Source organism: Papaver somniferum, chromosome 2, assembly GCF_003573695.1.
Source record: "Papaver somniferum cultivar HN1 chromosome 2, ASM357369v1, whole genome shotgun sequence".
In the NCBI taxonomy this organism is placed as follows: domain Eukaryota; kingdom Viridiplantae; phylum Streptophyta; class Magnoliopsida; order Ranunculales; family Papaveraceae; genus Papaver; species Papaver somniferum.
This window is the reverse complement of record NC_039359.1, coordinates 119,507,008-119,520,636: the sequence shown is the minus strand read 5'-3', so window position 1 is coordinate 119,520,636 and position 13,629 is coordinate 119,507,008. Positions and strand designations below refer to the sequence as shown.

General features: G+C 43.3%; 1 protein-coding gene across 1 annotated transcript; it reads left to right on the top strand.

Annotated features, from left to right (window-relative positions):
• The first annotated feature begins 5,296 nt into the window (after positions 1-5,296).
• Positions 5,297-6,415, top strand: LOC113351844. The gene has a single exon (XM_026595763.1). The coding sequence runs from the start codon at positions 5,297-5,299 to the stop codon at positions 6,413-6,415; it is 1,119 nt and encodes a 372-aa protein (XP_026451548.1).
• The last annotated feature ends 7,214 nt before the right edge of the window (positions 6,416-13,629 follow it).

Sequence of the window (13,629 nt, the reverse complement as noted above, 5' to 3'; positions counted from 1 at the left end):
TGGACATTATAGACACAGTTTTCAAAGATTGCATTCCTTATGATTTAAATGTTTAATTCCATGAACTGACTGATTTAACAAAGTAACCAGCTTAAGTATGCATACGGGTATGCGTACTTAAGCAACCGGCTTTTTGAGTTTGTAAAGTTCCCAAACTCAGCAGAAATTTTCGGTTCGAAAACTTCCGCCACACATACTTAAGGTGACTAGTGAAGAGTTTGTCAAAAACTAAACTCAGAAGAAATTCTCGGTTCGAGAACTTCCACCAGTATGCGTACGGGTACGCATACTTAAGCTGTCTCCTTCACCAATTTCGTATACACACATATGCATACTCTTGGCTTGCGGTTTATGGATTTATACACTAATGTGCGAACACACTATATATGATTATATCCAAAGATGGTTACATCATCAACTCTTTATTTCAATCATTGAAACATTCTTCTATAATGACAATAGCCGTTTTAACATACTATTAGCATCAAAGCAATTTTCAAGATATTGAAATAATCATTATCGAAACATTACAAGCCTACATCAAATGATTGTATCACACAAACCATGTAAGATGTTACTCGACAATTTTCTCATAATATAAGATGAACTTGGTCGAAGCGAAAGCTTAGCAACACATATTTCGAGAAATATGTAAGTGAGATATACTCAGCTCCAAATCTCAAATGTGTATAGAGAAAACTATATCGTAACACGAATTATGTCTCAATATAGGAGATAGTAGAAATAGACTTTCCAAGTGATAGATGAGTTCAAGTCTCCACATACTTTTTTCCGAAGAAGTTTCACAAGCTCCCCTTAGTAGTTCTTCGTCTTCAAGAGATGAACGTTGAGAGATCTAAGGTCAACTACACTATCTATGTCCTAGTCCGAGACATCTACAAATAGGCTAGAAATCAAGACTTATAATTCTGATCACTAACATTGACAAACATGCTTGAGATAGCAACGCATGCGAGTTCGACCGAGCAATGCTCTAACATAAACATATTTTATTGGAGAAGGATATGATCCATTTATAAATAAGAGCTTTGAATTTCTTGAATAATGAAAAAAGTAAAGCTTTCCATGCTAAGAAATTATGATGTTGAAGCTTCAAAGAAACAATGTGATAAATTGTATTAAGAGGAACTTTAAAGATGTTAGACTCCATGATAAATCAGTAAACAAAAAACAAAAAAAAATTGTAGGTTTAATGACGAAAGCAAGGAAACGGAAATCAAAGCTCTGATGCCATGGAAAACAGGAAATCATTTCTTGATATTAAACATAAAACGTTAAAATGTCTATAGGAGACATAATTCTGTTACAGATAACAGTCCGTGATGAACCGACAATAATAACTAACTGAAATGGTAAAATAATTACAGGAAACATTTATTACAACTGTAGAAAGTTGCTACAACAATTGTAAATAAAGGCACCAGGGCACCCATTAGGTGAGACATTGAAATCTGAAGTCTGAACTACACTTTCCTACTGAACCATTTCCATATACTTTAACTAACTTTATGAAGCCATAACTAGTGTCTAGCAGAGGGATCAACGTCACAAAAAAAGTAAACAATCATTTCGGTCAGTTTAAAAAGTAATTTGTCTTTGCACCAACATTTGTCTCTTTTTTTCTGGTGATTATAAGCATGGGTTTTAGAGGTTCTAAATGCTCTAAATCTTTTTGACACCGTAGATGCACAAGTTGAACCAGAAAATTGTTGTATATCTTGAATTTGGATTTGATCACAAGAGAGGCCACAAGAGACATCTAGAAATATAGCAAAAGCTAATTACAAATTCATAATTTCCTCCCATTGACCGGACCAAAACCTATGAGATTTGGTAGTTTTTAAATGTGTCCTCCAAAGAACACCAAAGAACCTGTAAGTGTAAATAATCCACAGATCCAGGTGGAGCAATCCTAGGTAGTGGGGACATCGACAGCAAATGAGGAGTGAAGCACCAAATCATTCTACTTGGCCTAGGAGCGAGAAAAGAGACACCAAAGGAACCCGTGAAGACAATACGTGTAAAGGTCGGAGGTGACAGAAGAGACATCCATCGAGTACAAGAGCAATAAATGCATTGACGAAGTAGTTGAGAAAATTAGGAAAATCTGGTAAAGTAAGACTCGGCTAAGAATATCAAGGGAGACATCGTCTATACTCACTAACTGATCGATATCGGATGAATGGATGTCGGGAGAAGATATCACCAGGCCTAACCCTACATCACGGAGAAGACATCGCCTGCTACCCGAGAAGGACATCAAGGAAGATACGCCGCGACTTACACTGTAACTTGGATGTATCATCACTTGTAGCTATAAATAGAGATCCATGTAGAGAGCTAAAGGGAAAGTAACAGTGAGGGTGGAGAGAATATCAAGAGCTTGAGAGAGTGAAGAGAGTGCTTGTTAGTCAGATATACGCTTTGTAACCTTGAATCGAGTAATACGATCATCCTTTTACCCTGTGGACGTAGGTAATCATACCGAACCATGTATATCTTGTGTTCTTGTGCCTCTCTTGCTTGTTTACTTCATTAGATGTGTGTTTGTGATTCTTTGGATGTAGTTGTAGGATTTTCCACATCTACATTCTGGCGCCGACTAAGGGGACCGTGTAACATCTTTTGATACCTTGCATCAAAACCATTAAAGAGAGATTCAAAAGCTCCTAAAACATCTTTTGATGTTAGTTGACGCTAAGTGAAAGACTCTTGTGGTTGAGGCATATGAGTTTATAGATGAGTCTTTTAAAGCAATTTTTCCTTCGAAACTCGGATCTGTTACATTCGCTTTTATCTAATCTTTGTTGAGCTTGTAGAGTCCTCATTTTGAGTCAAAAAATCCTGTCAACAGTCCAAACTGTTTTGCTCTTGTTAAAATTTCTTGTTGCCTGTTGAACAAAAATCTTCTTATCTTACGATTTCAAGTCAAAGAAACTTGTGATTTGTTTTGTCTTCGAAAATATTTTCATTACGTCAAAATCCTTGAAATAGTTATGATTAAGATCTCAGGTTTGAGTTATGGTTGATCGTGTTTTCTTCTATGACAAGACGAGTTGTTAGAAAGATTCAAAGCTCCCAAAAGGATCATCTTTGATGCTTGGTAGAAGCTAGAATGAAACTTCATCTCACTGGTCATATCTCGTCGTGGGTTAATTAAACGCAATAGTAGTAGCGGCAAAATCAACTCAAAATCATTGAGTTAGGGTTTTCCAAAGATATGGCTAGAAAGGGTATGGTGAGCACTTCGACGACAGTTTCATCCTAATCCTATAACAAGAGCCTTACATCATCATCACAAAGCCAAAAGGAAGAGAAAACTTGTTTTGGAAACCTGTGCAGCTGAGACACCGACAAAACGATTGACGGAAGTCATCACTACAAACCTTAGCCAAGAAAGAAATTTTCCCACCAAACGTACGGATGATTAATGATTTATGGCACAAAGAATGTTAGGACAAATAATGATTAATGCATGGGAAAAGTACCGAAAGCGATGTAGCAAAACAACATTTCAAAAAATCGTCTTATTAGTCAAAACCACCTCATTTGCTGAGTTTAGCATATTGAAGTAAAAAGGAATCGTACTTGGTTGAACTTTTTCCTTTTCTGAAATTCAGAACTGCTGTACTTCGTCCTTAACTTTTTCGAAAACAGTCCAAAGTGAGGCACTGTCTATTTTTATGACGTAGGTAGGGAAGGGCGAGCCGAAGAATATCAATCATACCTGAGCCGATGGCAAGTACTTCCGGGACGGGAAGGATCCTGAGGAATCGAACTGTAAGAAGAACTAGCGCGCAGGAAGGGGTAACAGACTCTCGACAACAAAACAGTCGACATCACCAGCAGTAAGAATCTCGGGCACCGGGTGGAGGCATGGTAACTGTCAATGAGGAAGTCGACCTAGGATGAGACGATGATCTCTCCCCGAGAGGACTAAGGATCAACCCGAGCCAAATGAGACCAGGGGAGATGATAGACGGAATGACTGCATCGGACATAGAGGAAGACGAGGAAGCGCGGATGATGCGATAGGACCGTAGACGAGCAAGGCAACAAGAGGATTATCGGTTTGCTTTGGAACAAGAAGGCGAGAGGCTTAGACAAGTGCATCTAGACTTGGGAAACACCACTAGAGACATCTCACCACTCGCAACCGCTCCCCCCGTATCTCCTCCTGTGGCACCACCGGTTACACTACCCAACATGGTAGGGAACCATGTAAATGGTCATTCCAGTCACGAAAGCACCGTCCCAACATTGCTAGCAATTCTGGCCAACCAGAGAAGGCAGGAAGATATGATGAGGGAGCTCCAGAGAAGGAATCTGGCACTAGAGCATGAAAACTATCAGCTTCGGAACCAGAGATCTGGATCACAAGGGTCATCGAGCCGAGGAGCCTCCAGCAACCATACCCGATCAGGACGAACCCGAACTCCACCCCTTGTCTGATGACGCATACCCGACCCTAAACGTACAAGAAGCGGGTACGACCCTCCCGAGAATTCCTCAACCGACGAAGACGTGCATAACAGGAGACCCGAGGCGGCGACTGAGGCCAAACTCAAGCAACTTGAGGAGATGGTTAAGAAATTGGCTGGAGATGGCGAGGAAGATAAGCTGGCAGAGGTGATTAGAGAATCACAGAAACTCCCTTCACCACGGAACTTGAACGAGCACCATTCCCTCCAAAGTGTACCCTCTCAACCTTCCCGTCCAGGTTTGATGGCACCAGCGACGCAAGAGAGCACATCAAGATGTATAGCATGTCCCTATTACAATGGAAGAACTATGACGTGGTTATGTGTAAGTTTTTCCCGGCAAGTCTAGAAGGTGAGGCGAAGAACTGGTTCTATACTTTGCCCGATGAGTCCATTGGCAATTATGGCGTCCTAGTGGAAATATTTCTCGAAACCTATATGCATAACAACATTGCTCGCCCAAGGGTAAATAAACTATTCACACTGGCACGAAGGTTCAGGGAACCCTTAAGATCTCTAACGGACAGATGGAGGAAGTTGTGTACCGATATCAGGAAGGTACCTGTCGACCAACAGATCTTCGGGTTTGAAAATTCATTAGGAAAGTCTGATCCTATTTGTATAGCAATGTACACTGAGAAACCACAAACGTTAAGGGAGATAAGGAAGATGCAAGATCATTACATCGCATTGGAGGAGATACAAGAGGGGCGCAGGATAGAGGAGTACAAGAAGCCAGCGCAGCGGTGGATCCTGTTCCTCGAGAAGACCCAAAGTGATCAGAAAAAAGGCCGATGGCACCACAGCAAGGCTCGGGAAAGAGGGAATGGGTCGAGAAAGGAAAAAAGCCTCGTCATGAACCAAGAACATACACGCCTCTGAACGCACCATTGGAAGAAATATTCAAGGAAGTAAAAAAGCGAAATGACATCAGATACCCAAAGACTAGGGGGAACCAGTTTGACGAGACAAGAAACCATCCCGAGTTTTGTCATTACCATCAGTACCGAGGTCGTTCGACTAATAATTGCCGAGAGGTAAAAGACATTGTCCAACATTTGATCCGAGATGGGTACTTACGACACTTTGTTAAGACAACGCCGACATCTACCCAGCCCGATGCTCTCGTGCATCAAGTGAGGATCGACCGAGGAACTCAGTTCACCTACAATACCATCTCACACTCGGCAAATCAAGGGTTCGACTTGGGGACCAGCATTACTTCTAGAATCCACAAGAGAGATCGTGCGGGAAAAGAGATCTTTAGTGTAGCAAAAACTTTGCCTATGGAACCATGGATGATGCAACCGACCACCTTCTCAGAAAAAGATGTCCCATCGAATGGCCAAGCACATGGAGACCCCCTAGTAATCACCTTACTCATCGAGGAGTGGGGGCTGAAAATAATGCTGATGGACAGTGGGAGTTCATTCGAGGTCCTATTTTACGACACGTTTAAAAGAATGGAGCTATCTGATGATATTTTAATCCATTCAACTTATCGGATCTACGGCTTCAATGGTACAGTGACCGTGCCAAAGGGAGAAGTCACTCTCAGAGTCTCGGATGGAGAAGGATATTTGGACACACTTACCACATTTTGTGTAGTGGATGTCGTATCGCCCTATGAAGAAATTCTCGGCAGGCCTTGGATCGCGGGCATCAAAGGGGTGGCGTCGGCATACCATCAGAAATTAAGGTTCCCATCTTACCGGGGGGTTTTGGAAGTATTAGGAGATCCCCAGGCTGCAAGACAATGTATGCAACTGGATATTCAACAAAGTGAAGAAAGGCGATCAAGACAGCGCCGAGAAAAGAACAAAGCTAAGGAAGCTAAAGCAGCGGAAGAATTGGAGAAGGTACTCTCACAATCCATTACAGCCTACGAAACAGGCGAGCAAGAGATCTTATAGCAATCAAAGGAGGTGACGTCGGTCGAAGAATCAAACCCCAACTTCTCGGCCTTGGAGACTACCCGACAGATCAACTTAGGGACCGAGGAGGAACCTAAGTTAGTGAAAATTGGAACCTTACTATCGGACGAACAAACAGAGCAGCTAATAACCTTATTAAAGTAACACCTGGATGTATTTTCCTGGTAAATGCATGATATGGAGATTGATCCGGAGGTATGCTCACATCACCTAAGGATAGATCCTAAATTCAAACCAATCCGATAGAAAATGCGGAGAATTGCACCCAAGTTGCAAGAAGCGGTAGAGGCCGAGTTAAAGAAACTACAAGTAGCTGGGATCATTCGAAAGGCTCAATATCCGCAATGGATATCTAACATGGTGATGGTCCCTAAAAGGAATGGAGGGGTCAGAATCTGCATCGACTTCAGCGACTTGAATAAAGCTTGCCCAAAGGACAGTTTTCCCCTCCACAGCATCGATCAACTGGTAGAATCCATAGTTGGGTACAAGGCGATAACGCTAATGGATGGATACTCGGGATACAATCAGATTCCCCTGGCTCCCGAGGATCAAGAATATATGTCTTTCTTCACACCCAGAGGGTTATATTACTACACTAAAATGCCATTCGGGTTGAGGAACGCCGGCGCCACTTATCAAAGGTTGGTGGAGAACATGTTCGAGGACAAAATACACAACACCATCGAGGTTTATGTGGACGATATGTTAGTTAAAAGAAAAGTGGCAGCCAACCATATTGACGATCTCAGGAAAATATTTCAAACCATGAGGAAATATAAGATGCGAGCAAACCCAGCCAAATGTACTTTTTGGGTTACCTCGAGTAAGTTTCTGGGATACAAAATCACTGATAAAGGTATAGAAGCCGACCCGGAAAAAATTAGAGTTGTGTTGGAAATGTCGTCCCCGGTGACAATAAAAGATGTACATCGGCTAAACGGAAACTTGGCAGCGTTAGGGAGATTCATTTCACGGTCCTCGGATAAATGTAAAGACTTCTTCGGTACGTTAAGAAAAGGAGAAAAATTCAAATGCAGCGAGGAGTGTGAGGAGGCATTCCAAAAGATTAAGCAAAATCTCGCGAGGTTACTAGTGTTGCAAAGACCCGAGACCGATGAAGTGCTTACCCAATATCTCGGGGAAACGAGTTATGCCATAAGTGCGGTCTTAGTCAAAAATGTGGGGGCAGAAGAGAAGCCTGTGTACTTCATAAGCAAAACCATGAACCCAGCAGAGAAGAACTACACCAGAATTGAGAAATTGATACTAGCCTTAGTATTTGCAATACAAAAACTTCGAACGTACTTCCAAACTCACAGAATTCGAGTGCTTACGAAGTCTTCCGTAAAATCAGTGATCGATAATGCAGCGAGGTCGGGACGTATCTCTAAATGGAGTGCTCAAATCAAACAATTCGATATCTTCTATGAGATGAGAACGACAGTAAAGGCACAGGCAGTGGCCGACTTTCTGGCATATTTCCCTTTAGACGATGAGGACGAAATTGAAGACATTCCGAGCATGGAAGAATACCGAGAAGATCCCTCCGACCTCCTTGAAACTTGCAGTCCGACGCGATGGGAAGTCTTCGTCGACGGGTCATCTAATAAAGACGGGTCGGGCCTAGGGCTAGTCTTCACCACACCAAAGGGGCAGAAGATGGTTCACTCCTTTAGGCTTGAATTTAAGGCAACAAACAATGTCACCGAGTACGAGGTCGTGATACATGCTTTACGGATAATAGTAGAAATGGGGATTCACGACGTAAGACTGACTAGTGACTCTCAGCTAGTCATTAGGCAGATCAATGGGCAGTATGCTATACATGACCCAGTATTACAGAAGTATTGGGAGCTCGCCCAATTTTATATCGGCCAGATACCAAACATCAAGTTCCGACACATCTGCAGAAAAGATAATCGACATTCAGATGCACTGGCATACATCGCCTCCATGCTAACAGACTCGAGTATTGAAGGCATCAGAGTCATGAGAATCCTGATGCCATCTGTACCTGAGCCAGTAGACATAAAAGCATATATAGCAGTAACTACAGCTGATAAATACGAAGACGGCGATTGGAGAAAACCCATTCACCAATATCTGGAGACGGGAGAGTTTCCTAAAGGACGACCCGAGATCAACAAAATCAAAAGCAAAGCAGCGGCATACGAACTACGAGACGGTGTTCTGTATAGGAAGTCCTACCTAGGGCAACTGTTAAGGTGCCTAAGCAAAGAAGAAGGGCACTCAATACTGTACGAGCTACATTATAGGGCCGCAGGAAACCACAGCTCGGGTCGAAGCCTGGCAACCCGAGCTAAGACCATGGAATATTTTTGGCCCTACATGAACGAAGATGCAAAGCACATGGCATTAATTTGCGATGAATGCCAAAAGTTTGGAAAAAAGATACATGCGCCTGCAGTAATTCTGAACTCAGTGATCAGCCTCTGGCCCTTTGCCATGTGGGGGATCGATATCGTAGGACCCTTACACGTCGGGTCGGGGCATAGAAAATATTTGATCGTGGCTACTGACTACTTCACCAAATGGGTGGAAGTTGCGCCACTAAGGCACATTCGGGATAATGACGTTTTTCGCTTCATCTGGGAATACATTATCTGTCGTTTTGGCGTGCCAACGACAATCGTCTCAGACAATGGAAAACAACTCCAAGGAAAGAACAATGACCTATTGTTTAACACTTACAACATCCGCAAAAGCAAGGAAACGCGCATCTACCCACAAAGTAATGGCAGGCCGAGATCACAAACAAAACCATAGCCGACAACCTAAAGAAGAAGTTGGATGGAGAATATGGCGAGTGGTGTGAGAGCTCTACAATGTTCTGTGGGAATATAGGACCACCCGCAGGGACGCGACAGGCTTATCACCTTTTATGCTAACATATGGGACTGAATCCATCCTTCCAACTGAGGAAATGATACCTACTACAAGGACCGAGGCGTGGAGAAGGAACATCTCAGCAGACCTTATTTTGGCTAAGCTCGATGATTTAGAAGAAACTAGAGAAATGGCCCTACGAAAAATGGAAAACTACCAAAGGAGATTACAACGTGAATACAAAAAACGAGTTCGAAATTTCAACCCGGGCAATTGGTATTAAAGGAGCTACCCAGCTATGTGCGTGACAACAAAGGCGGGAAACTAGCGGCACGATGGGTCGGACCATATACCATTGTGGAAAAAGTTAGAGAAGGGGCGTATAAGATACTGAAACCAGATGGAACACCCGAACCGCGACCGTGGATCATTCGACGCCTAAAGCTATATCACCCATGAGAGATGTGTAAACAGGTATGATATTCTGTCATTTATTTCCTTAAAAATCCACGTGGGGTAGGGAATGTGACAATTTCGTCTAATGGTCATTCGTACTCGGGGCGACAACAGTGTGCAAGTGCCGAGGTGACTTAGACTCGAATGGACATTCGTACTCGGGGCGATGGCAGTGTGCAAGTTCTGAGGTGTCTTACACTCGACGGGCTATTCGAACTCGGGGCAGTGGCAGTGTGCAAGTTCCAAGGTAGTCTAAGGGACCTGGTGGTTGGAAACCAGTGGCCCATTGTCGCGGCATGAGTACCCAACAGTCGAGCATACAACATTGCTCCCATCGCAAGTGGCCGAAATCAGTTTCCCAAGCTAGTTAATTGATAACTTCTTGTGGATATCGAGCCAATAGAACCTAGGAATGACCAAATACCTTACCGCTAGATCAAAAATGACGATGATGAGATACCTCAATCGGGACATGGCATTGGGCCCGATGACCCTCCATGTTGAGTGTGTTCGACAGAAATGACATTTATACAACACATTAAAAACATTTTGTGGGAGGAAACAATAAATTCACCATAGACAGAAATCCAAAGTACGACCATAACAACACAAGTTAAAAATGTCAAGCAACAAGAAAACAACCGATTGGCGACGCATCACCCCATCAAAGAAAATTGTCAAAAAAGATGAAGATGTTCAAGCGAATTACAACCCAACATAAGGAGCACAATAGTGGCGCAACACTACAAAAGACCTACCTATGCCTTTGGCGGAACTGATCCCGAACCAGACTTCTTAGCAGCAGCATCGGCCCGTTTCTTTTCCATGACCACCTTCACACCTTCTTTCACCTTGGCGACAAGATCAGTATTGAGCCTCTCCTTCTCGGAAGCAAGATCCCGAGTCAGTTGAGTCGATGCCGCCTCAACAGTAGCTACCTGCCCGAGTAGTTGGGTCTCCTTCGCCTTCAGCCGAACAATATCTTCCTCCAAAGACTTCACTTTTCCTTGTTCAACTGCAGATGAGAAAAGACGACTAGTGATAGGGGCACTAACATCATAACATAAAAATAGAAACAAACATAACACAACACAGCCAACAACACCTTCATGCAAGGGAAAAACTACTTTAACGGTTTCCTCGGACTTAAGTAAACTACACTCGAGGGCCGAGATCTTAGCAGTTAACTCGTTATAGTGTTGTTTGTTGAACTCATTGGTGGGGCAATGTTTTTTGTGGTCGCTCCAGCTAGACTTCTGTCGATCATGAGCCAACTGCAGGCCTGACAACTGATCCTGAACCCACTCCAAATTTCGGGATACCTCATCAAATTGTCGAAGTTTCTCTCTTAATTCTTGGTTAGAACTTTCAGCAGTATCTTTCTCTTTCAGTATCCGTTTACGATCAACATGCAAATCCCTAATATGAAGTCTCAACCTACCACACTGACTTTCCAAGTTGTCAGCCAACAACGTTTTATCGGCAGCGATCCCTTGGGCCCGAGACAAATTCATCCGAAGATTGTCCATCTCTTCCGGCACATACTCAAATCTCTGATATCAAAGTAGTTCATCTCGAAGTTGCTCGAGATCGGCCTCTTGTCGATCTATCTTATCGTCCTTATTCACAATTCTTTGGCGAAGATTGTCAACATGGTATAGCTCAATATCCAATTTTCTCTTTAACAAACGATATTCAGAAGTTGCATCGGCATATAGACTAGACATCTCGGCTAACAAGATAATACTAAATTCTGGATATTGGCACTACGGAATCAATCACAGCTACTGAATTTTTGAATAAGTAACTTGGGTCTCGGTTAGCCGTTTTTCCAGCCCTCGAGATCGCTCATGCTCTTGTTGCAATTGAAGGTGAAGGTTCTCCATTTCTGCTAACTCCTTCTGTCGTATGGATGCATCTAGCAACTTATTATTGACAGCCTGAGAACATCACACCTCATAGCATGAGGAACTGACCACATTACAACGATACGATTAAGAAAGTTTACTCACACTTCAGAACAGGAGGAAGTTCACTCACCATCTGATCAAAGGTGCCCTTCAGACCCGCAGAATACGAGGATACGGCCAGGATCATCCCTTCATCAGTCAAGGAGCCAAAATCAGGAGAAGTCATAGCCTCCAAAGAATCACACACCGGGCCCGAGAAAGTAAAGAAGGTAGTCGGGGAAGGAGACACAGTAGGCACAGTTTCCAACAACTCTCCTTCTTGAGCAGGGCCCTTTCCATCTACAGATCCTTCCTTTGACATCGTCTCCTCTTCCTCATCCCCGACTAAACCCTCGGCTTCATCGAACAGATCCTCATCATCTTCATCATCATCAGAGCATACAAATACAACACCATATGCGATAATGACACATCTACCAGCAGACTGTTGGGACCCAACCTTCCCTGGGGCAGACTCATCGACCTTCGATTCCTTACCCTTTCCACTGGGCTTACAACGGTAGACGAGACATCAGAAGTTTTCTGAGGAAACCCCCTCAGGAAATGAGATAAAGGTAGCCGATCCTCGGGATCCTCACCATCTTTCGCTCCTCCAGCTCCTCCCTTGTCAGCTTTCGACCTTTGCACAAGAGTCTTCGTTAGATCCATTAAAGGAAACAAATAGGGGCAAGTACATGTACTATGAATAAAGCAGTATATTTGTCACCTTCCCTGTCTCTTTCTCGACTCCTGCGCTAGGACCTCTATCCCTCTTTCGAAGGTTGGGAGCCTCGGGTAGACTGCTCTGGGACTTGAACTACAAAATACAAACAAATTAAAACATCATTCCACTGATCACTCGGGACGACATCGACCAAGACTGAAAAAATTACTCGATCAACATTGACCACCCAGAACTGATAGGGCTTGGCCGGAGGAGGAAACTTGCCACTAAGAAGAGGACCGTAAATAGCAAGAGGAACTTGATCCCAAGCTACATCACTAGTATGGCGGGAATGCTTATTAGTTGCTTTCCCCTCAGGGTCCTCGTCCAAGAGAATCTTCTCAAAACCCTCAGGGAGAGTCTTGTTGCGATGAAGACTAACAGCGAAGCCAACAAGATCACCATTAATAGAAGTTCCACTACGGTAGTTGGTAGCAAAGCTGGCGGGAGTATAGTCGCCTGCTTGAGAAGGATCATAGGTCGACCAGGTAGTGGGAGTGCACTCGCCTCGCCCTTACCTCTCCCAGTCGTTTATGAGACGAAAGGTGTTGCCATTCCACTGAGTTAAAGCACGAGATGGACGAATCTTTGAAAGAGCTTCATACATGAAGGGACGACTAGGATCGTACAATGGAAAGCGCAGCCCGAGTTCCAATTGACCCTTGGTGATGACGGTCGCCTCGGCCGAGTGAGGGAAATTCATGACGTCACCTTTCTTCAAAACACCCTTCTGGCCTGATAGGAGTCTGATGTCATAACCATGGAGACCAAAATCATCTTTTAACTGCTTGATGAACTGTTCATCAGTCAAGTCCTTGGCAACTCTCTTGTCATTCCTACATGAAAACAAAGGAGAACCATTATAAAGGATAGAGTTAAGGGCATGATGATCATGGTGCGCAGGGCTGTCAACAATAAACAAAGAATCAATGGGAACACCATCATCCTCAGAAAAGGTATAACCAATAAACCTCTTCTCTGTCATGGAGGAAGTCGAAGAAGCCATGGAAGAACTGTTGGGAAGAAATTTCAGACCGAAAAAGATAACAAGCAGCAAGAATCGCAACAACAGCAACGGGAAAGCAATGGAAGGATCAAAGGATGATTGAAACTTTCAGAGAATCAGAAGATAAAGGAATATCAGAGCAGCAATTGAAATAAGAAACTAAGGAGAGAGAGTGTAAATTTTAGGATAAAGTAAAAGTGAAAAGCCA